General features: G+C 31.2%; 2 protein-coding genes across 4 annotated transcripts in view; one reads left to right on the forward strand and one right to left on the reverse strand.

Moving 5' to 3' along the window:
* Nucleotides 1-6,883: 6,883 nt before the first annotated feature.
* On the forward strand, nucleotides 6,884-12,716 carry LOC143049167 (uncharacterized). The gene is made up of 2 exons (XM_076222905.1): nucleotides 6,884-7,643; nucleotides 11,589-12,716. The coding sequence occupies exons 1-2, from the start codon at nucleotides 7,058-7,060 to the stop codon at nucleotides 11,996-11,998; spliced, it is 996 nt and encodes a 331-aa protein (XP_076079020.1). The 5' UTR covers nucleotides 6,884-7,057; the 3' UTR covers nucleotides 11,999-12,716.
* Nucleotides 12,717-17,508: 4,792 nt separating this feature from the next.
* Nucleotides 17,509-23,184, reverse strand: part of LOC143047592 (death-associated inhibitor of apoptosis 2-like) — a 94,429-nt gene continuing 88,753 nt past the window's right edge. For all 3 annotated transcript variants that reach the window (XM_076220709.1, XM_076220707.1, XM_076220706.1), the window contains one exon: nucleotides 17,509-22,851. In XM_076220709.1, the coding sequence (XP_076076824.1) occupies nucleotides 22,766-22,851 (86 nt within the window). In that variant the 3' untranslated portion in view covers nucleotides 17,509-22,765. The remainder of the gene's footprint in view (nucleotides 22,852-23,184) is intronic.

The raw sequence follows: 23,184 nt of genomic DNA on the forward strand, positions 1-23,184 counted from the left end.
CCAAAAACAACGTATAGTTTTGCTTCTCATGACAAGGCGTTGTTAATTAAGATTAGGCTTTGTCCCTAAGGGCTATGACCAATCCATCATATAATAAAAAGTTATTACTCCAAAAGTTTAAAATTAATTTGCCTTTTTTGCTGGAGAATGGAAGGTTGAACTCTCTCTTTACACGAGTCACACGATTTCAGATCTTCATTCCGCGTACATGTAGTTGCGTTTTTTTTTTATACTAGTACATGATAACCGCGCAAACAAACGGACACATCACTTCGGTAAGGGTTTTCCTGTTGGAAGTGAAAAGGTCAAGGGATGATCTCAGGAAACTTTTTGGATCTGCGCTGTCGAACTTGAAGTATATATTATGTACATCTATAATAGAATAGTGTACGTGTGCATATATTTCTGATTTGTTTTTCTGTAAAATTTTCGATTTTTATTTCCGGACACATCGGCTTTCTCGAAAACTGACACGTTTAAAGTACTAAACATGGCATTACACACCAAATAATCAATCAATCAACACAATTGATTTGTAATAAACTCGTGTCTTTTCCCCATTTTTATAAGCACGAAAAAGGTATGGGATTCATTAGCGTTAGCAACGATTTGTCATAGACAAAGAGTTTTTGTCATTTTAAACTGTCTAACCCTTTTTATTTTCCGATAAAATTATCTCGGAAAATTAAAGCAATTGTACGGTTTGGATCATTCTGTTTTTGCATATATATCAGGGATAAATAAAAACAATAATTGTCCACTCAATACGTTTAAAGATGCTATTGTGTTTTTGCCTGTTTTAAAAGGTTAATATGCCTAAATGATCTCTTACCACAAAAAAAGAGAAAGAAAAAATATATAACTTGTTATTTGGATGGAGAATTGTCTCATTGGCACTCACACCACATCTTCCTATATCTATTCAAAATATATTCACATAATAGTAACTTTCTGCCTACTTTTTATGTGTGACTAGATCAAGTAGTTTACAGTATATGATGGGATACGAAACTGCGATTTTTTCATATAAGTTTGAAGTTAAATTATCAATTAAAAACAATATATCAGCATTTGCCAAATATGAATAAAGCCAACACAACATAATTATAAAAGGCTAAAATAGTATCATTAAAATAAAGATAAGTTTACTTACTTACTACGTGACATCTTGGTATGATTTGAAATACGAGTATCTGCATATGTATTTATATTGATATTGTAACACAACATTGACTCATGTGTGTGTTCATTCAACCTATGATAACATAAAGGTTGGATCTTAAAATGCATCAATATTTAACTATTACTACAATTCGCCCCTACGTTGTAGTACTAGACTGTTTGAGACTTGGTTCTAAGAAGGATATGATACATGTATTACAGTATTATGAAAAAAGCTATATATAAGGTTTATAAATAGATTTTATATCAGCCAGTTTACATTTCTTGTTCAATATTGACACATTATAAAAGGAAGGTATGCACACAATGCATTCAACAATTTTATAATAGTTATTGAGGGGCAGTTACTTATATAACTTAAAACGCGATATGCAAAAAAAAAATAAAATAAAAAAATACATATATGATTTTATTTTAATCAAATGCAACGTAAGTTTATAAAGCATCATATTTAATCCTAATATAGCATCAGGGAGCATTATTAACAAGGTGCCAACACTTTTCGTTATACGCCAGTTTCCGCATTTTAAATGTCATAATTCACTATTGTTTTCTAAAAATATATTATGTTCTAATGTCTTTTCTGGTGTTGCACACTCGAACAAAACAGTAGTTCAAGAAATGAACTGAATCTAAAATTGTCGAGACCTTTCAAGGTTATAACAAATGTTTAAATAATATATATCCAACCCAAAAACCATGTTTTTTTTCTCTTGTTTGTATGACAAGAATATATAAATGAAGCCACTGCTTTGTCTCTGTGGATAATATCCCACTTTCTAATGCCAAAAAAGGTTAAATTCTTCAAAAGTTGAAATTGATTTTTTCCCTTTCGTCGATGTAGATATGGATGATCTCTAAAATTTAACTGTCAGATTTACGGTCTCCGTTCGGACGAGATATAGTTGCGTATTTATATACTAGTACATGATTAACGCTCCGACAAACGCACGACCTACTTTATCAATGGTTTTCCGGTGGAAGGGAGAAGTTCAATGGATAACCCAATAAACCTTTGGGGTCTTAGCTGTCGAAATTGAAGTATATATTATGTACATTTATATTAGAGTACTAGTTGCATATATAACTGATTTGCTTTTCTGTAAAATTCGATTATTCTCTCCTGACACGTCGGTTTTCTCAAAAATTGAACACCTCGAACACGTTAAAAGTGTACTGAACGTGGCATTACTTGCCAACTTATCAATCAATCAACGTAATTGACTTGTCAGGTTTTGTGCTTTTTCTCCATTTCTACAAGCATGAAAAAGGTGTGGGATTCATAAGCATTAGCAACAATTTGTCATAGACAAAGAGTTTCTGTCATTTTAAACTGTCCAACCTTTTTTTATTATTCCGTTAAATTTATAATTCTACGTTCTGGGACTTTGTGTTCTTGCATAGATATCAGTGATATATATATAAAAAAGTGTCCACGCAATACGTTTTAAGGTGTTTTTATGTTTTTTTGGTTTGAAAAGGTATTCTGCCATAATTAAGAAACTCTCACAAAAAAAACCAGAACTCGTTATACATACTTCACAATATCAATATATATACTAAATAGTAAATTTTTGCCTTCATTTGTTTGAAATGTTATGATATGAAAGTGCGCTTTGGTCATACAAATTTGAAGTTAAATTATCAACTAAAGAAAGAATATATCAACATTTGAAAAAACCAAAACAATACTAATTATGAAATAGTAATACTAGTATCATTAAACAAGATAAAATGACTTACTCACTACGAGACATGTTGGAAAGATATGAAATACAAGTATCTAAATATATATAAATAAAATGCATCAATGCGAACCAATAACTACAAATAACCCCTATACTTTACTTGTGTAGTACTAGAATGTTTGAGATTTAACTTAGTTCTAAGGAGGAAATGATGTGATACATATACTACGGTACTATAAATCTAGAGGCTCTAAAGAGCCTTGTTGCTCACCTGTATCTACTTATGCTTTGGAAATCATGTAAAATAAGGTTAAAATCATAATTTGTAGTATAAGATACCATCAGATACTATAATATTATCTAAGATAATAGCAAAAAACTGCAAAATTTCTACATACAATTATACTAACTGAGGACAACAACCCAACAACTGGTTGTCGGATCTGTCTGAAAATTTCAAGGCAGATATATCTTAATCTGTTGAACATTTTTGCAACAAGTCAGATTTGTTCCAAATGTTTCAGTTTCAGAGATAAAAACAAAAAACTGCATTTTACCCTATGTACTATTTTTAGCCATTTCTGTCATCTTGGTTCGCGAGCAGGGTCACCGGACACATTTTTAAAACTAGATACCCTAATGATGATTATGGCCAAGTTTGGTTAAATTTGGCCCAGTAGTTTCAGAGGAGAAGATTTTTGTAACAGTTAACGACGACGGACGACGACGACGATGATGCCGTCGGACGACGCCGGACGCAAGACGCAAAGTGATGAGAAAAGCTCACTTTGGCCCTTCGGACCAGGTGAACTAAAAAGCTATACGTATATTTATAAGATTTTTAAATAGATATCATATCAGTCAAACTAAAATCTAACTAATGCTTTTGCAAAGAGATAGTGTATTTGGTGAATCATGCCTAAGTGTCTGGATTGGGATCCTTCAATTCTCTCTTTTTTTAAGTCATTGTTTCTATTATTTATTAATTTTGTCCATTATTTCTTATTTATTATATTTCACCACCCCATTATTTTCTATTTCTCTATTTCCCTATCCATTATTCTCTATTCTCTACATTTGTGTACCAATTATTTTCCACTAGGCTGTACAAGAAATACGTATTTTACTACTGTACAGTTTGTACAAAAATAAAATCACAGAAAATACAGAATTCCAAAAAAAAATCCAAAGCGGAAAGTCCCTAATCTAATGGAAAAATTAAAAGCTCAAACAGATCAAACGAATGGATGACACATGTCATATTCCTGACTTGGTACAGGCATTTTATTTTGCATTACAAATGGTGGATGGAAATGGGTTTTATAGCTAGCATAATATATATCGGACTTGTTTGACAGTTGCATAAAAATCCATTATATTGACAATAATGTGTACACAAAACAAACAGAAACAATAGGTAAAACTCTCAAAATAGAAGTACAACTGTTAACATTGCGTTATTGTGTTACAATCTTAATCACAATAAAAACAAAGTAACACAAAAGGCAAATAGACAAAGCACATAAGCAAAAATGAAAGACAAGAATACAAAAATGTACCACAGTACAATAACAAAAAAAAAAAAAAGACTTAACAGTAAGTGATATTCAAAAGGACAATTAAAAGAAAAATATAACACGTCATAAAGATGATAAACAATGTCAATACCCATAATCAATACTTTAAGTCCATCTGGTATGTGATTTTAGTAGTACAATAGGAAAGTTTTTAATTGGTTGTTTCCGTGAATCCGGAGATCGAGCATACGAAATTCACACTCAAGGAAAGCATAAAACCACGTAAATACTGAGTCTGTTTTCTCGTGCTTGACAAGTTTTAAGCGGTTATTGTAAGCAGTATTTATGTTACGACTAATAAAATAACTCAATGTGAAACGTCGATGATATCTTTCACTTTAATTAGCTCTTTAAGTGCATATATGAAGTGATAGTATTATATGTTACCTAATTGTAATAACGCATGCCTTTATTCCAATTATGTATACGATAACATATATTTATAAGTCTCATGTAACAACATTATCGAGTTTTCCAAACGTTTGATTATATAACAAAAGGAATTATAAATACCTCATGAAAGCTCAAAATTGTATCTTTGATAGATTTTAGCATAGTTTTCAATTGTTAATCATTTAAAAACTTTTGTCAATCAAATCAGAAAATAATTGCTGTCTTTAAAAAAAAAAAAAGATTAAAAATTTATATACAGTTTCCATTCTCAATTTTAGTTTGAAATGGTTACTTTGATTTTGACCTTAGAAGCAATGACCTTACAATCGTTTTATTTTATATTCTCATCAAACGTAATGATATGTTGCAGATAACCTGCAATTCTACATGTATGATTTGATTTGATAAACGGGAATCTATTTTTTTCATATAACACAAATGTATTTTATTTATAAGGACCATTACCTCAGACATAATGACCTGAAAGTTGACAGAGATCAGGGTCTCATATCTGTCAGAAAATCCGAATAATGTTGCAATCATATATGATGTATTATTTGATACAGCATCACGGAACCACCATGTGTTCAAAAAAATTTGTATTTGTTTTATATCTTTGATATTGACATGGGTTTGATCATCTCATTTCATTTAATCCTGCATTCAGTCAGCTACATTGTATTGTAAAAATAACAGATAATACACAAATAAAAATTTATTAATTGTACCTTTTTCAAAATAAAGGCAACAATAGTATACCGGTGTTCAAAAATCATAAGATCGATAGAAAAAAACAAATCCAGGTCACAAACCAAAACCGAGGGAAACGCATTTTAAAATATAAGAGTAGAAAGACGACACAACATTAAAATGTAACACACAGAGAAACGAACTAAGCATTAGACAAAATCCGATGAGAATAAAACATCACATCACAACACAATACATGAATTTGGGATAGAAAAGTACCGTGACACGTCTTATAATAATGTAAATTCACACTCATATATAAAAGGAAACAAACGACTATTTCATTTATTGTGTCTGTTCAGTTAACGCGTCATTATAAATATAACGGAATTTGATGAGACTGTCATCAAAGTGAGAGGGTTAGCGCTATGAAACCAGGTTTAATCCACCATTTCCTACTTTTGATAATGCCTGTACCAAGTCAGGAATATGACAGTTCTTGTCCATTCGTTTTTGATGCGCTTTACTTTTTTATTTTACCATGTGATTATGAACTTTCCGAATTGATTTTCCTCTAAGTTCAGTATTTTTGTGATTTTACTTTTTGATAACCTTTTACATGCTATATATTGTATTTTGTGGTTTGTTCCAAATGCTTTCAGATTATTAGGCATCTGAAAGTATAAGTCAATTACAATTACTCACCAAGATGCACTAAACTATCAGCCTGTTATCTAAGATTAGTTTGCAAATAATTCAAATGCTGCTTACGTAAACTTAGATACGTACTACCTGCATTTTTAGTTCGTAATCAAACATCAATAGATTTATATTGATTGAATACACCTTAAATGCCTTATTTTCCACAAATAAATTCCTGCAAGTTTATACTTGTTTGGATTTCTGACTTCTTTGATTGAACGTCACTGATGAGTCTTACGTAGACGAAACGCGCGTCTGGCGTATCAAATTATAAGCCTGGTACCTTTGATTACTTTTTCCACAAATATTGACACGTTCTTACTTTCTTTAATGATTTTCGCAGCTAATATTGTGATCTCTAACTCTGTGTGTTTTGCAAGGAAAACTTTAACATGTTTGTTGTTTGTAGACATATGCATCTTTAGTTGGTATTTTGTAAATGTTTGCTTTGGCAAATCCTTGTAAAATAATAATTATTTGTTATCAAAATGTTTCTGTTTACTTTTACACCTATTTTTGATGACTTTACACTCAGTGTATACTGTTTTAACCACTAAACATTATTTTCGACGTCAACAAAGATGTTGAATTGATATAACAGTCAATATATGTTTTTGTTATCAAATTGGATTTTATCATATTATTGGTAGTCTTCTAAGCTATTGCATGCGGACCGATTAACTATGCAGAAATAGTTTAGAGTTTTTAAAATAATGAATGAAATCGCTGGAACCTAAGTTAACAGAATACAGCAATGTTTTTTATAGTTAAAGCGATTTTTTTGTTAGACATTTTGAAAAAAAACCAACTGAACGCACAAAGTCAATGATCAATATGGATATCGTCCGAACCTTTATAATTCTATATAGCTTATCTGTTGCTGGGAAGTTTTCAAGTTCGATTGGATCAGAATTCGAATCTTTAAATACTTGTTCCAAATTTCATTTTGAGGAAAAAGTACTCGAAAAACTTGTGTGGTTGGAGCTTAAAATGCAGTTACTTGAGGAGAAGGTGATGGCATGGGACAATTCAATTACTTCAAAGTTGGATAAAATGGGTAATATTAAGAAGGAAACTGAGACATTTGTTCAATTGGTACAAGATTCTCAGATACGGGATCAAATGCAATTTAACAACTCATACCAGGAAGCCATTAAACAGTTTAAAGCCAAGGTTAACAATGAAACGTCATCTTATGGAGACAAGATGAATACCTTGTTGGAATCTTTGTCTTCGAAAATACAAATGTTCAGTGAAGCTGAAAAGAAAAGGGAAAGAGTTATAGAATTAATGCAGTTTACTCTACATCAAGAACAGAAACGATTCAATACCTCATTTGAAGAAGTTGTGGAAATGATTAAAGTGAACTCCAATAAGACGTTACATGAGTTAATATCAAAACACCAAACAGGTAGGACTCATTAACGAATGTATTGTTTTCTTTGTTGCTTTCCTAGTAGTTCCAATGTAAGGAATAACTTTTTGTCTTTATATTTTCTATATGTTTTGGATTATATCTACTTAATTAGAAAACCATACATTTGTCGGGCATGAAATTCAAATCACATAGAAATTGCAAACTGACTTTTATCTAAGGAAACAAATGAAAAAATATATAATTTCACAATTGTACGTTCCTACATAAAGAAGACGCAACTTCTTTATAAATCGTCTTTTTTATATAGATTTATTTTTATTTCTAAGATCTGCTTTAAAGGATAAATAAATTATTCTAAATACTAAAGAGGTTCTTATCCCGAGCAGAAAACCCTAGCCGTATTTGGCACAACTTTTTTGAACTTTTCCTCAGTGCAGTTCAAATTTGTACTTGTTTTGGCTTTCGAACATTTGTATCTGGGCGTCACTAGTAAGTCTTGTGTGGACGAAACGCACTTCTGGCGTATGAAATTTTAAACCTGGTGCCTTTTGTTAGATATTATTCGTGTATTTCTTTGTCCAATATATTCTCTTATTTATTTGCATTGTAGTCCTGTAATGTTGTGTTGTCATTTTAATGTTATATTTAACATTGCCATTAAAGCGGGAGGTTTGGCATGCCACAAAACAAGGTTCAACCCACCATTTTTTTCTTTAAAAAATGTCCTGTACCAAGTCAGGAATATGGCCAGTGTTATATTATAGTTCGTTTCTGTCTGTGTTACATTTTAACGTTGTGTTTCTTTTGTGTCGTTTGTTTCCTCTTACATTTGAGTGTGAATTCACATTATTATAAGACGTGTCACGGTACTTTTCCATCCCAAATTCATGTATAAGTTTTGATGCTATATTTGTTATGCTCATCGGATTTTGTCTTATGCTAAGTTCGTGTCTGTGTGTGTTACATTTTAATGTTGTGTCGTTGCTCTTCTCTTATATCTAATGCGTTTCCCTCAGTTTTAGTTTGTAACCCGGACTTGTTTTTTCTATCGATTTTATGATTTTTGAACAGCGGTATACTACTTTTGCCTTTATTTATAGAGGGAAATCAAGAGTTGAATTATGAATGCTTCATCATTGTTTGTTATACAATGTCGAAATTTGAAAGTTGACGAAACCTGACGACATATTTATTAAAAGCTCTAAACAATTAAGGTTCAAGATTTTTCCAACATGCAAAGATAGAATTGCACTTTATAGAATTATTTTTATAAAGGGTATTCGTTCAAAGCATCGTGACTTTATATAACTCATCTGAAAAGGACGTAAACACACAAGACCAATATGTTAATATTCCCAAGCTAAGAACAGAAGAACTTTTCTGGAATCACCTTTATCAGGAACACAATATATTAATTTACATGTGATTGACAATTTTCCAAACTGGTGCGTTTAGTAATTGTTTATACAATCATGTAATTCTATTGAATCATTGAATATGACAAAACTATGTCAGAACCTTAAATTTTGTGACACATAAGAATCTTTTGGTACCATATTTGTGAACACATATCATATTTCAAATTTACTATTTACAGACAAAGAGTAACACTTGTATGTGGTTTTTATAAGAATCTTGCAACGATTTTGATATTTTGGAACGCCTCGCCTAATTACAATGCATAAATGCAGAACAACGTATAAAGTTACATTTGCTTTTTCATAGACTCTTTGCTAATATCATTTTACCTGTAAGACATTCAGATTACAATATTTTGGATACTAGTATTTTGTTTCCATAGTCCTTATTTTTCAAATTTAACAAAACTCATCAAATGAGCAGTAAATGTACAAACAATGACTTCTGCTATATAGTGTTCATATTGAAGACAAGCGTGTTTTTGGAAGCCGCTATTTTGCCTGTCTTCCTATCTGTGTACCGTCGTTTGGTTACTAAAGTACGTTTAATTCGTCCTTTCTAATTTTTACACAACGAATTCATTCATGACCTTTCGACTGTAAACCATAGTCAAAACAAAACTTTTTTCAATAAATCGCACTTTTGGTCGAGTACATCTAACCAAATATAATATCGTAACATAATGCTAGGTTTTGTAACTTTTTTACAGTACTCTGAAATTTTAATTGTCAGAAAATTTGAAGTGTTTAATGACTCATGACTTCTTTTGATCGTACAGCTTGTCACATGTTAAGATTACTAAACATCTATGACTTTCAATATTTTGGTATGAGGGTTCCTGATGAAAATACACAAAGGAAGTCAAATCCAATGAAATATGTTTTAAAGTGTTATTTGCACAACTGAGGCGACTAAAAAAAATATCATCATATTTTGAAAATACAAGTTTTATAGTCTTGTTTGTTCTGTTGGTCCTTATTGTAAATATCAGCTTCTAAACGGTTTTTTTAAGATTTAAGATATTCAAATATTCAATTGTTTCGGTGATCACTGACTTGTTATTAATTGCAAAATTGCGCATCTGGATCATTATAATATTTTACGTCGAATGTTATAATAAAGACAATATATCTTTCAATTTTAATGATTTGCAATTTTTGGGGTTACACAGGCAAAGGACAAGGTTCACTAATGGCACAAAATGGCTTAAAATATCAACTTTATCATAAAACACCAAAAAGGTCTCAATTTGGTTCGTAAATGGGTCTATTTCAAAAGTATAAATGCTAAATATATCAGTTCTTTTCATAAGACTACAAGATATTCGCCAAAGTAAGGTCATTTTGGACATTTTGTCAAAATATGATGATTTTGTGCATTTTTCAGACCTAAAAGCTTTTGAAACACATTGGCCGCCACCTACGATCCAGAATGTGTTGTAACCAAAAGATTCCAATTTTGATATAGATTTCATCAGCATAAACACTTTTTGGATCGTAGATGGAGGCCAAGGTTAATTATGCCAAAACAATTAAAATTATGAACAAAAAGTACCAAAATTGACCTTTTAATACAAATTGTACTCATTGAAGGGGTCATTGCTCCATGAATAGTAAAGAAAAGTGCCAGAAAAAAATATTTTTGTCTTAGTAGTATTATCACAAGTATTTCTATGTGACATTTGTAATTTTTTGCCCCAATTTAAAAAACATAAAAAAATCAGGGCCAATTTTAACCCTTCGTGAACCTTCTCCTTTAATTAACATCAATTTCACGTGAATTTAAATTTCACGTGACATTCACATCAATTTCCCCTCAAACGAGCTTATACGTGAAACTAACGTGAAATCAGTTTTTTTTTAGTTTTACACGAATCACATGCGAAACTCTTGTGAATTTCACGTGATATTCACATGAATTTTGTTCACGTGAACTTCACATCAATTTTTTAACTAAAGTAATTCAAACAACATCTAAATTTTCAAATGTAATTAAAAAAAATGAAAAATACCAAATAGTTTTTTGAGAAGTTCACGTGAGAATTATGTGAAGCTCAATTTAATGAACATTTTCACGTGAGTTTCATGTATGAGCTCGTTGAAATTTTTTTACGTGAGTTTAATTTGAGATTCATGTGAAATTTATGTAAGCAAATTTTGCCTGTGAATCCATAATAAAAAGTAAATAATATTTATGTCTCACCCTATCTATAGGTGATTTCCAAAATTCGCTTGCAATTTGTTAACAGTCCTAGAAATCAAAACAGCGAGAGATATGTCTTATTTCATAAAATTATAAAAGACGGTGTACATGTACAATGAAAGATTGGCAAATTGTAAGCATAAAATGAGTGAAATAGTCAACATTTAACTCATAGAAATCAAGAAACATAAAAAATAAACAAAAACAATTGCAACACTTTTTTTAACTACTAAGTTCCTAAGATAGTGTACAACCATTAACAAATATCGTGACCTATTGAAGTAATTCATATAAAAAAGTCGAGAATCAGTTAAAAAAGCATTTGATTATATATGTATATTGCATTTTTTTCTTCAGATTTTTATGAATTGGTAAAGAAACGAGAGACAGTTGCGTTTTCAGCATACCGTAAGAGCCATCAAGATTTATCGAAAGGAACAAAGATCTTATTTAATCAAGTCTGGACCAATGTAGGGAATGGATATAATCCAAGCACTGGGATATTTACAGCTCCAAATGCATGTCTTTATCATATTACGGCGGTGGTTATGTCAGCACATGGTGATGATTTATATCTGAGACTTTATCACAATGGGTTGGCGATGTCAGGAAGTTATAACGATGGTGACGGTTATAAGACCGGAACATTTGATATTGTCTTAAATCTACAGAAAGGAGATAAAGTATACATTGCAGCACAGCGCATTGATAAAATATACAGTGACGGTAATACATACGTTACATTTTCTGGCCATAGCGTTTGGTAATCAGATAACATTTATGGTGGACTATTTTACGTTCTTGTTTTTACTTTGCTATCCAGTGAGTTGAAATGTTTTAGAATACAACGAGGACAGTCTGCTATTAAACTTGTATTCTTTATTCTTTTATATGTGATAATAGCATTCAATATAAAAAAAGAAGATGTAGTATGATTGCCAATGCTACAACTGTCCACAAGAGACCAAAATGACACAGACATTAACAACTATAGGTCATCGTACGTCCTTCAACAGTGGGCAAAGCCCATACCATATTCAGTATGGTTATTCATCAATATGATATGCACAAATAAACTCAAAGCTTTGAATTGATCATATAATGAAAATCTGTTTAATTTAAAACTGAATTGGCATTAATAATAGAACTGTGAAATGTTATATAAAGTAACATGTTTATTGAAATTATGTTGAACACTCCGAATGTATCATCAAGAGAAGAAGATGTCCTTCATTTATTACTCATGTAAATGTCTTTAATGTTTTTTGTGTTGTTAGATTGATGCATACCGCAAATATCACAATTTGGAATGATTTACATGTCATGTCTTCTTTCGTTTTCCATGGCGCTTAACACTAAATCACATTATTTGATTTAAGATTCTGTTCCCGAACTTTGAACAACAAATTTATTCATTTTGTAAAGAAATAATGATGTATTCCATGTACAATGTACTCCTTCCAACAAAATTATACAGATAACAAATGGACGGTTTTTTTTATTCAACGCCATTTTGTGAAAGGTTATATTTGTCTTACTGATATTGTTTTACATTTGCCCCTTTTTACTAATACATGTATTGTATTTATTTAAAAAATGTATCATGTGACATTTATTCGGTCAGTGTATGTTAACTTATTTTGTAAATATGTGTACTTGTTTGATTGAGTTAAACCATTATAATTGATATTCTATAGTACGTCTTTCTAAAGTGTAATGTTACACACCTACATCAGGTAATGGCGAAGTCTGGCGCACGCTAAAACGTTTAATTCCGCTGTTTTGCACCTATCCTAAAGAACCTGTTGTTCAGAGGTTGTCGTCTGTTGATGTGGTTCATTAGGGTTTCTGTTTTTTTTTTATATATATAGTCTAGACAGTTGCCATCTTTTTTTTCTGCCTAGACGCGTACGTTGCCACTTATTTTGACTTATTAGTTTTGATTGCCTCTTACGTACATTCTACTCCTTATTTAGATAGGTCATTGGACAGTACCTAACGGAATTTTGGCTGTAATTGCCTACAATCAAATACCGGACCAAATAGTTCTTACTCACACCTAAACAGTCGTGGTCCCGTGAATATGGACTTCGTTAATATGAAAATACACAGCTTTTAAAGCCACGAACAAATGCAACAATTATGTATGTCACGAGATCTTAATTTTCGCAATGAACAGTTCAAGTAGACAGTTAAAAGACACTTATGATGGTTTAACATATTTTTATGCCCCATTTATGGGCAATATTCGGTGTGAGCAAAGGCTCCGTGTTGACGGTTGTACATTAACCTATAATGGTTTACTTTCATAAATTGTTATTTGGATGGAGAGTTGTCTCATTGGCAATCACACTACATCTTCCTATATCTTATGTTTTATGGTCTGTGCGTCCGTTCGTCCATCCGTCCGTCCGTCTGTGCCGCTTCAGGTTAAAGTATTTGGTCGAGGTAGTTTTTGATGAAGTTGAAGTCCAATCAACTTGAAACATAGTACACATGTTCCCTATGATATTATCTTTCTAGTTTTCATGCCAAATTAGAGTTTTTGCCCCATTTTCACGGTCAACTGAACATAGAAAATGATAGTGCGGATGGGACATCCGTGTACTGGGGACACTTTTTTGTTTGAGTGAAATATTGAACACATATTTTATTTGCTATCATCATACAATAATTTTCTGTGCACCTATATGTTAGTAGCAATACAGCGTTAAGTTTCTCGTTTGAATTGTTTTACATTTGTCACGTCGGGGCCTTGTATAGATGACTATGCGATATGAGCTTTGCTCATTGTTGAAAGCCGTACGGTGACATTTCTGTGTCATTTTTCTCTTGTGGAGAGTGGTCTCATTGGCAATTATACCACATCTTCTTTTTTATATTGGCTTCAAAAATCTTCTCGACTACCTACAATTTGGGCTGTGTGAGTAAAGGATACTTACAGAATCAAAAGATTCCATATAGTACTTATAAACTAGGTCCCTCTTCTTATGCAATTGGATAAAACATTTAATTACTCGTTACATTATATCTCCTCGTTGAAACTTCAGGGCTGACGTTTCCTATAACAATAATCATAATTTCCTTGGAAAGGGGTAACTGCTTACACCGATTAAGTCAAAGTCAACGCTTTGAAGTTTACCGACGCAATCCTATTGTGTTGACCGTTATGATTTATCTATGTCACATATGACTACTGATATGTATGACAGGTAGTACCACACCAATTTCGCCAAGATTGTTACATTGTCTGAGCCGAAATATTCATTTTATCCACCTATGGTTACTTCACTGAGTAACAATATATTTTTCACTAGTTGGAAAAAATTTCTTTACTATTCAGAAGTCCTTGCGTGCTTCCCAGTTTTTAGAAGGGTTGGTCTTACCTAGTGATTAGTTTTCTTTGTTGGTATTGTGTACCGCTGTTTGATTTTCCGTTTGGTTTTAATTGCTTGTATTAGATATAAAAAAGAAGATGTGGTATGATTGCCAATGAGACAGCTATCCACAAAAGACCAAAATGACACAGACATTAACAAATATAGGTCACCGTACGGCCTTCAACAATGAGCAAAGCCCATACCGCATAGTGAGCTATAAAAGGCCCCGATAAGACAATGTATAACAATTCAAACGAGAAAACTAACGGCCTTATTTATGTAAAAAAAAAATGAACGAAAAACATATATGTCACACATAAACAAACGACAACCACTGAATTACAGTCTCCTGACTTGGGACAGGCACATACATAAATAATGTGGCGGGGTTAAACATGTTAACGGGATCCCAACCTTCCACCTAACCTGGGACAGTGGTATAACAGTACAACATAAGAACGAACTATAAAAATCAGTTGAAAAAGGTTTAACTCATCAGATGGACAAAAATACAAGTGGACCGGACCCGGTACTTAAACATCCCGACACAAAAAGACACAATAAACAGATCTGAGAGTACTCGCAGTTATCTGACAGCTAGTTCAAAGCCACTAACAACTAATAAAAAAATCATGCAACTAAGACTAAACTATTAATCCGTACACATCCAACATCCAATGGATTTAGTGTAAAGACGTCATAAACAGCAAGAGAAAAACATGACCTCGTGCAATGCCAAGTTACAGATATCGACAGATTGTAGATCCATGAATATGTATATACATATAACATACTAGGAATATTTAGTTAGCTTTTAATTTACTGATAACAAAATCTATATTTATACCAATAAAAACAATATTCAATGATCTTATTACAGTGTTGAATAGGTAACCTTTTAGAATAAGTTTATTTAAAGGAGCATGGATCATTTCTAAATTTCCGGGCAAAATGAGGATGTGCTATCCCGTTTGAAATAAGTTTTCTACAGGTACAACCAAACTTCAAAATCAAATCTTTATATCTATGGAAAAATTTAGTTAAGGTTTTAAGTAATTTATGGTAACGATATCCCTGGTTTAATAATTTACCAGTAATACATAGGTTGCGTTCGTTAAAATCAAAAACGTCACAACAGACACGGGCATAGCGAACAAGTTATGAAATATAAACACCGTAAGATGGTGCCAAAGGAACATCACCGTAGAGTCATGTTCTGTTGCTTAGTTTTATACATGTACCTTTCTATTTTTTCATGAGTCAGTAGAAAGACACAAGTTCCTGCCCTATCTAATATACCCTTTTTGCAGTGGCATCCATAACAACATCAACCTACTGTATTTATTGTTTATGTGTTCTGTGTTCTGGTTCATGCTTGAAACATTTGTATCTCGATGCTAAGCAACCTTATAAATAAATCAATTCTTTTTACCAGTATCATATGATGCCTTATAAATTTCTGATCTATTTCTCTTGTGAAATGATTTCATTCCTTAGGAATTATTTGTCATATTTGTGCGTCTTATATATGTGGAAGTAATTAAAACGTCGTTTGTGTGATTTTATGTTTCTATTGTTTTTGTATTTTGCAAGACAATGTTGTGCAAATTATGACATTCATTATTGATTTATATGCCTCTTGTCCCCTTGAATGTCTTGAAAACACCGCATCTGCATGGGGTTTTTATACGGGTTTAGCTTAGATCAATTCTACATGAGAGGTCATAATGAGGTTAAGGCGTAGCGAAAATGCAAGAAGTGTGAGGTATTGCTCAAAAAAGATTTTAGCTAAAGATTTAACATGGTCAAGTTAATTTCGATAGTTGACGGAATTCCTGCCTTAAAAATCAAAACAATCATATCAACAATGATCAAGGACAACATTTAGTACAGACACCGCTATGATAAACACATTGGAAAATACATGCACTGAAATAAGCAAGCAGAAATCATTTCATGATAACAGTTTTTCGAGTTAAGGCATACATGTAATGTGAGTAAGGAATTAAAAATACAACGGTGCTTGTCATGCTTCTGTATTTGCATTGCAATTAGGTCAAACATCAAGATTTTGGGCAAGTTGACAATTGTCGAGAGAATTTGTTTCGTACATAATGCTTGTTGACTCAAGTATTACACATGTTTGTGTTAGTTATCCGGCAAATCAATGTAATCTGACCTCTTTTTATAATATTTAGTTCTTCATTAAGTATTGTTTTGCGTGTGCGTTTATGTTACTGAATAATTCGGTGCTTTTCAATAAGTTTTTTGTCTTTCAGTTATATCGCAATACTTTTTAAAATTATTTCTATATTAGTCAAATGAAATCAACGCACGTTGTTAGTTAGGATTCAGCATTTCAAATATAAATGATTTGAAAAATTGAAACTGGATAATTTGACGAACTTTTATTACATGATTTTACAATGCATATTAGAGACAATGTTCGAATAGTGGTTTCGAAGAAGTCGCCCCCCAGTTAGAAAATAATCCAAACACTCTGCTGACATCAGCAACATGTGTTGCGTTAAATTGTTTTTTAACTCACTTTATTGGTCATGTATAAGATCACGAGGCTAGTAGATAAATTATGGTTCCTTTGTCTGACTGACATATCCTCCATGTAAGTATACTTGTTTGAGTCTATAGATAAATATTAATCACTTGACTTCTTTTAGACTGATGATGCATATATGATGATACAAGTAACTTTGTTACACATATGAAAGTTGTTTTCTATTTTTTTTGATGAGTTTGAGCTTGGGATTTTACCATTTGACAACGGATTTTTCGTTTCGCATTTTCATTAGAGTTAGCTTATTTTTGTAATTTAATTTTGTACTCCAGGAAGCATGATATTCGTCTAAAATTGCAACAACAAACAAACAATTAACAAGTTATATGATATTTACATATTTATTGAGAAATATATTGGTTATAAATAATGAGAATTTTACAAAAGGAGATAACATTCACAAGTTCACCGCAGATAGACAATGACTATACTCACTCGAAAATATTTTGTGTAAGAATGGAAAACAAAAATGAGCATGAGTTGTCGTCTGATCATATGAAATCAAATAATGAACCTCCACATGTGTGTTATATTATTACAACAATTTACTGTTCATAAGTTTATCAGAATAACACGGATACAGATTACATATATATATATATATCAGTAGATTGAAAAAAAAATACTAAATACAAACCAAGTTATTTGTGAAAAAAATTGCCCCAATAACATTTGCATTCCATTCCATAATTTACACCATATAATACTCGAAAACACTTAAAAAAAAAATAAACTCGAATTTTTACGTTAACTCTGCACACAAAAAAATACGTAATCAATCTTTCTGGCACTTGTTAATCGTGTGAGACATATTGACCAGGTTATGAATACTGGTTCCTCCAAACTTTTTACATAGTCTTTATGTGCTGATTCGGCGTACAGCAACACCAATCAATCAACGGGTGGAATCAATATATAACATGAAACATAAAGAGGACTTTTTAAAATTTTTCTTGAACTTATTGTCAAGATCACAAACTCTACTAAGATGTAAATACTGGTCGATTGAAATTTTCATGGTTGTTTTTACTATTAATTGAAATAAAAACTTGATATAAAGTCAAATATCCTTAAAATTAATCTTTATGCATGTGTCAGCTTACAAAATTAATGAATTTGATATGATTTATTCATTCATAACACTTTTCCTACTGATCCAACATTTTGTTATTATGAATTATAATTATTGCATACGTCTGGCGTATATACTAGATTAGTCCTGGTATCTATGATGTATTTATTTGTTAGAAGTCGTGTCAAAGTTTATCAACATAACCTTGTGATTCGTTATTTATTGTCCTTTCAAAATTGTAGGATAAATTTAACCAATCTGTCGATTATTCTCTGCAACTTAATCGGTTTCTCCTTGACAATTACATTATTAATGTAAGTTAATTTTTTTTTGCTTTTGTTTTATATTTAGGACAAAGATTAAATACACACACGTTTGTTGCAAAGTTAAACATTTAAAAAATGTAAAAAATAATAAAAAAAAAATCTGCATTTTGTTTTTCAGAATATTCAATTGCATCCTGTCTTATGTTAGGTTATTTATTTTCATAGCTTTCCAGACCAGCAAATAATTTGCAGACACGTATGGGACTTTTGATGTTACTTACGCCGAGGAACTATGTGTAATTGAGCTATATTTAAGAATAGAAAATTAGAAAAGTTTGTTGATATTCAAATGATTAACCCTATCAAAAGATTCAAATATACACAGTAACATAATCAAACGAACAAATGACGAAGAATACAAGTTTTGTCGAATGCATGCGTGAATATTATTTCCCTGTGACATAGAACTTAAACATATTGTTCACTACATATCAAAGCAAGTTTACGGAAATGAAATACCGAGTTGATAAAACATTTGTGATGCTGATAACTTACATTTTTTTAGTTTAAATTTCCTTACTTATTTTTGAATTCCTCTTCGTTTAGTGCATGCAGTGACTAATTTAAGAAAACATATATACATTATAAAATCCAAGTAAAATGCATGCTTATCCCCGGCTTAGTATATATCTAGGATTTTGATTGGTTAACGCATGTCGTTACAAAACCCAAAGCCCCTGGGTGTTGCTAACCCATATCCCCGGAAGTTGCTAACCATTATCCCTGGGAACTTCACGGAAGTTTTCCCTAGTTCCATGATTGCTCCTTGTGAAATATTGAATTTTGTAGATTATCCATGATGTTTGTAATTAAATATTTAATTCATTAACGATTTTGTCCTTTTATGCCGATCATTTACACTCATTTCATAAACTGCATCACTTGACTGCCACATTTTCAAGGACTGGGACTACTGACCTAGCTATGCAAATGACCCACGTTGACGTCACACCATCTATGACGTAACTCTTAAAACATTGAGCGCCAAATTTGACTCAATTCAATTTCTCTGTCTCGGTATTAAAAACGTCTTATATTTGACTACCTGAAGGGTTCTACAAAAAATATGTAAAATTTCCAAATGTCAATAAAACTTTGTTAGATAATAAAAAAAAAAACCCGTTGTTTTCACGTTACACTTTGTATCCGAATTTCCATAAAACTCGCCCGATTTGGACTAAGACCGGGGATAAATTCGTTATCTACGTTCATATCCGTAGATATGGATATTTTAACACTCTTCAGTACCCTTTACAACCTTCGGCTACGCCTCATGATGTACTCTGGTACTTCAGGGTGTTAAAATATCCATATCTACGAATAAGAACGTAGATAACTTATAATATTCTCATATAGTTCATCAGTTAGATAAGTAAGAGCTAAAGCATAGAACAGAGTTAATATCAACTCAAACAATAATGAATCAACGAGTTTTAGAATAACAGCTGACATTTATTGTCAAATTAAATCAAAGTAAAGGGCTTGACGTGGCATGAAGTAACACCTCGATTCGAGATAAAACATTCCGAAAATGAGAAATGCTTACTCACGAGCTAACAGCATAACAAAAACCCTTCATACATACTTGCATATATTTTAATCGGTATGAATAAATAAGACGAATATCAATATATAAGCCATCGAAAATGACAAATTACATTTAGTGAACAGAACTCAGATATTTCTGCACACAATAATGAATTTTTAAAATATTTGTCTTCTTTTGTGTTTTTAGCTCGGTAAAACTTCGAACAGAGCAATCATGCACTTTATTAAAAGTGCAAAACAAAGCTTGCAAATGGGGAAATTAAAAAAATCCGCATTTTGTCTACCGACAAAAAATACTTACACCTTTCCATTATGTACACAATATTTTCACAATGCTATTATAAGACACATAAGATAATTCTAAGAATATAACAACAGTAACATCAATTCTACCATCATGACCATTGCTATCCAAAAGTATATTCTGAAAATAATGATATTGATTGGCAACAATGATCGTGATACAGACTCAAAAAGTCATCACATATTTGTTTAAATAAACATAGTTGTCGTCAAACATAAAAAAATATTCAAACAAAAAATGTCTGCTTTGACAACACTTTACCATACTATGCAGGACATGTATTTTGTCTGTACCCACGTATAGGTATATTCACAAAGGTCCTGCCTCGTTTGTCAGTAAGTTATGTTTATCTCATAAATATATGCAACGACTGCAAATAGGTTAACTTGGTTAAAGCAAATAAATAAACAAACTGTGTTAAAGCAAGTACATAAACACACTTTGTGAAAGCAAATACATAAACAAACTTGGTTAAAGCAAATAAATAAACAAACTTGGTTAAAGCAGATAAATAAACAAACTTGGTTAAAGAAAATAAATAAGCATAGATTCATACATGCACATATTATACTAACAATTAAAAGTAACGAACAAATCCCGTGAAACAAAACTATCAATGAAATAAAATATAGAAAATGAAAATTATTAATAATCACTAGAAATGATAATAAAATGATTATTACACTACAATAATATAACTTATACTAATGCTATTGATAAAGAATATGATACAAAAATAATAGTAATTTAATCATCAATTATAAAAAACCCAAACATTTCTTGCTTTTATTCAGTGTTGCCATGACACAATCAATTATCAATTAAAATCAAAAAACAAAAAAATTAAAATAAAAATCAATTATTTTTGTTATTTTACTTTATTTGATATTAAAGTCCAAGCGAAATATCATTAGAAATGATTAATATATATTTCTGTCAAATCTGCAGCAATTAAAAAAGATATTGTATTTGCTGTGGACATTCAATTAGGTATACAAAACAGTACAGTAATCGGATATTCTATATAAGTTGATGAGTGTAACCTTTTAGCTCATCGGACCCAAATCTGACATGCGGTAAAAATTGTCATAAGGTCAAGATATGTCAACCTGAGATTTGCAGACACATCAGACAACCCGTTGTTGAGTTGCTGCCCATGAATCGTTAGTTTAAAGGATTTTTTGCAGTTTCTGGTTATAATCTTGAATATTATAATAGATAGAGATACAATGTAAATAACAAAATTGATCAACAAATTAAGATCTTCAAACAAGTAAAGTGACAAAAATTGTCAATTGACCCCTTTATAAGTAATTGCCCTTTATCATAATTTTTTTCACATTTTGTTCACAATTTTTGTCAACTTTAACAAAAAAAAACAACGTTTCCTTTGAAATTACTTGGCCTAGTTAATTATAGATAAAGATAACAACAAGAAGCTTCAGTGAAGTAAGATCTACACACAAATCATCATCACCTAACCTTAGAACTTGTCATGCAATCTATTCTTGTCTATCTTTGTTTTATATGCATAGTGAGTGACACATACTCTTTATAGTCTCTAGTTTGATAATGTGGTTGGAATTTATTTTCCAGTATTCAAACCAAATTATTAGGAGAGTATTATTTAAATGGTTTACTGTTTGGACATTTTCAAATTAAATTTCATTTGGGTACGATGAGCAAATCCCAGGCTTTCACAACAAAACACGGATTAACGGTCTTTGTTGATTTGTTATGTTAAATTAAAAGTACATTGCACTCATACATTATAATATATATTGTATTAACTAAGTACAGGTTTACATAACTACATTCATGTTGTTTTGGTTAACACATTATTAACCAAAGTACTACGGTTTGCTCATTTATCAACAATGTATGCATGTTAATCAAAATATGATAATTAAAATATCTGTATCATATTCTATCAAACCTTAACGTCAAATCGATGTAGACAAACGTAGTATAAGCAGATACACAATATCTTTACAAATTATATATTAACTTCGTTTTATTCTACCAATTCGAACTGTTAGGTCGAGGTAGACAAGTTTTAATTATATACTTTTTGTTATGTTCAGTAAACAACCAATGTCCCATTTTCATAATACACATATTTTGTACAGTCAAAAACCCTTTTACAAGAATAGTCAGTACGTTTGACTTGTGCTCTGTTAAAGCACCCATATCATATAACTAATGTTTCTCTATATTTCTTAGAGACACTTTCTGTGTACACAAAGCACTAGTTTATGAAAGCCTTTTATGGCTATGCATGCACAATGATCTTGATAAACAACTCTTATCATGGCCTATATGAGAACAATTAGACACAAGGTACGTTTACAAAAGTCTTCCATTGTTTAATGCTCTCGATGCAACTGAAAAATTCTTCACGAGTTGGAAAGCTTCCTGCAAGAAGAATATCATAATAAAAACGTCTTTAATTAATTACAGTTGTTTAGTTAAATATTCAAATAAGAGTAGAAGAATAATACTCATTACTTATAATCTATATTAAAATATTGCACATAATATTCTTATTAAAACAGATGATTAGATTGTTTCACTCTTGATAAAGTAACTGACATTTAATCAACAAATCATTAAACCTTACTTAAAAATATTTATTGTAAAGTTTATTATGTAAAATATCGACAGGGGATCTTTCATTTCTGTATTCATTTTTTTCATCCATTTTCTCTATCATTTATATGTTATGCCCTTTGTTCTCTTTTCATTTTA

Source organism: Mytilus galloprovincialis, chromosome 10, assembly GCF_965363235.1.
Source record: "Mytilus galloprovincialis chromosome 10, xbMytGall1.hap1.1, whole genome shotgun sequence".
NCBI lineage: Eukaryota > Metazoa > Mollusca > Bivalvia > Mytilida > Mytilidae > Mytilus > Mytilus galloprovincialis.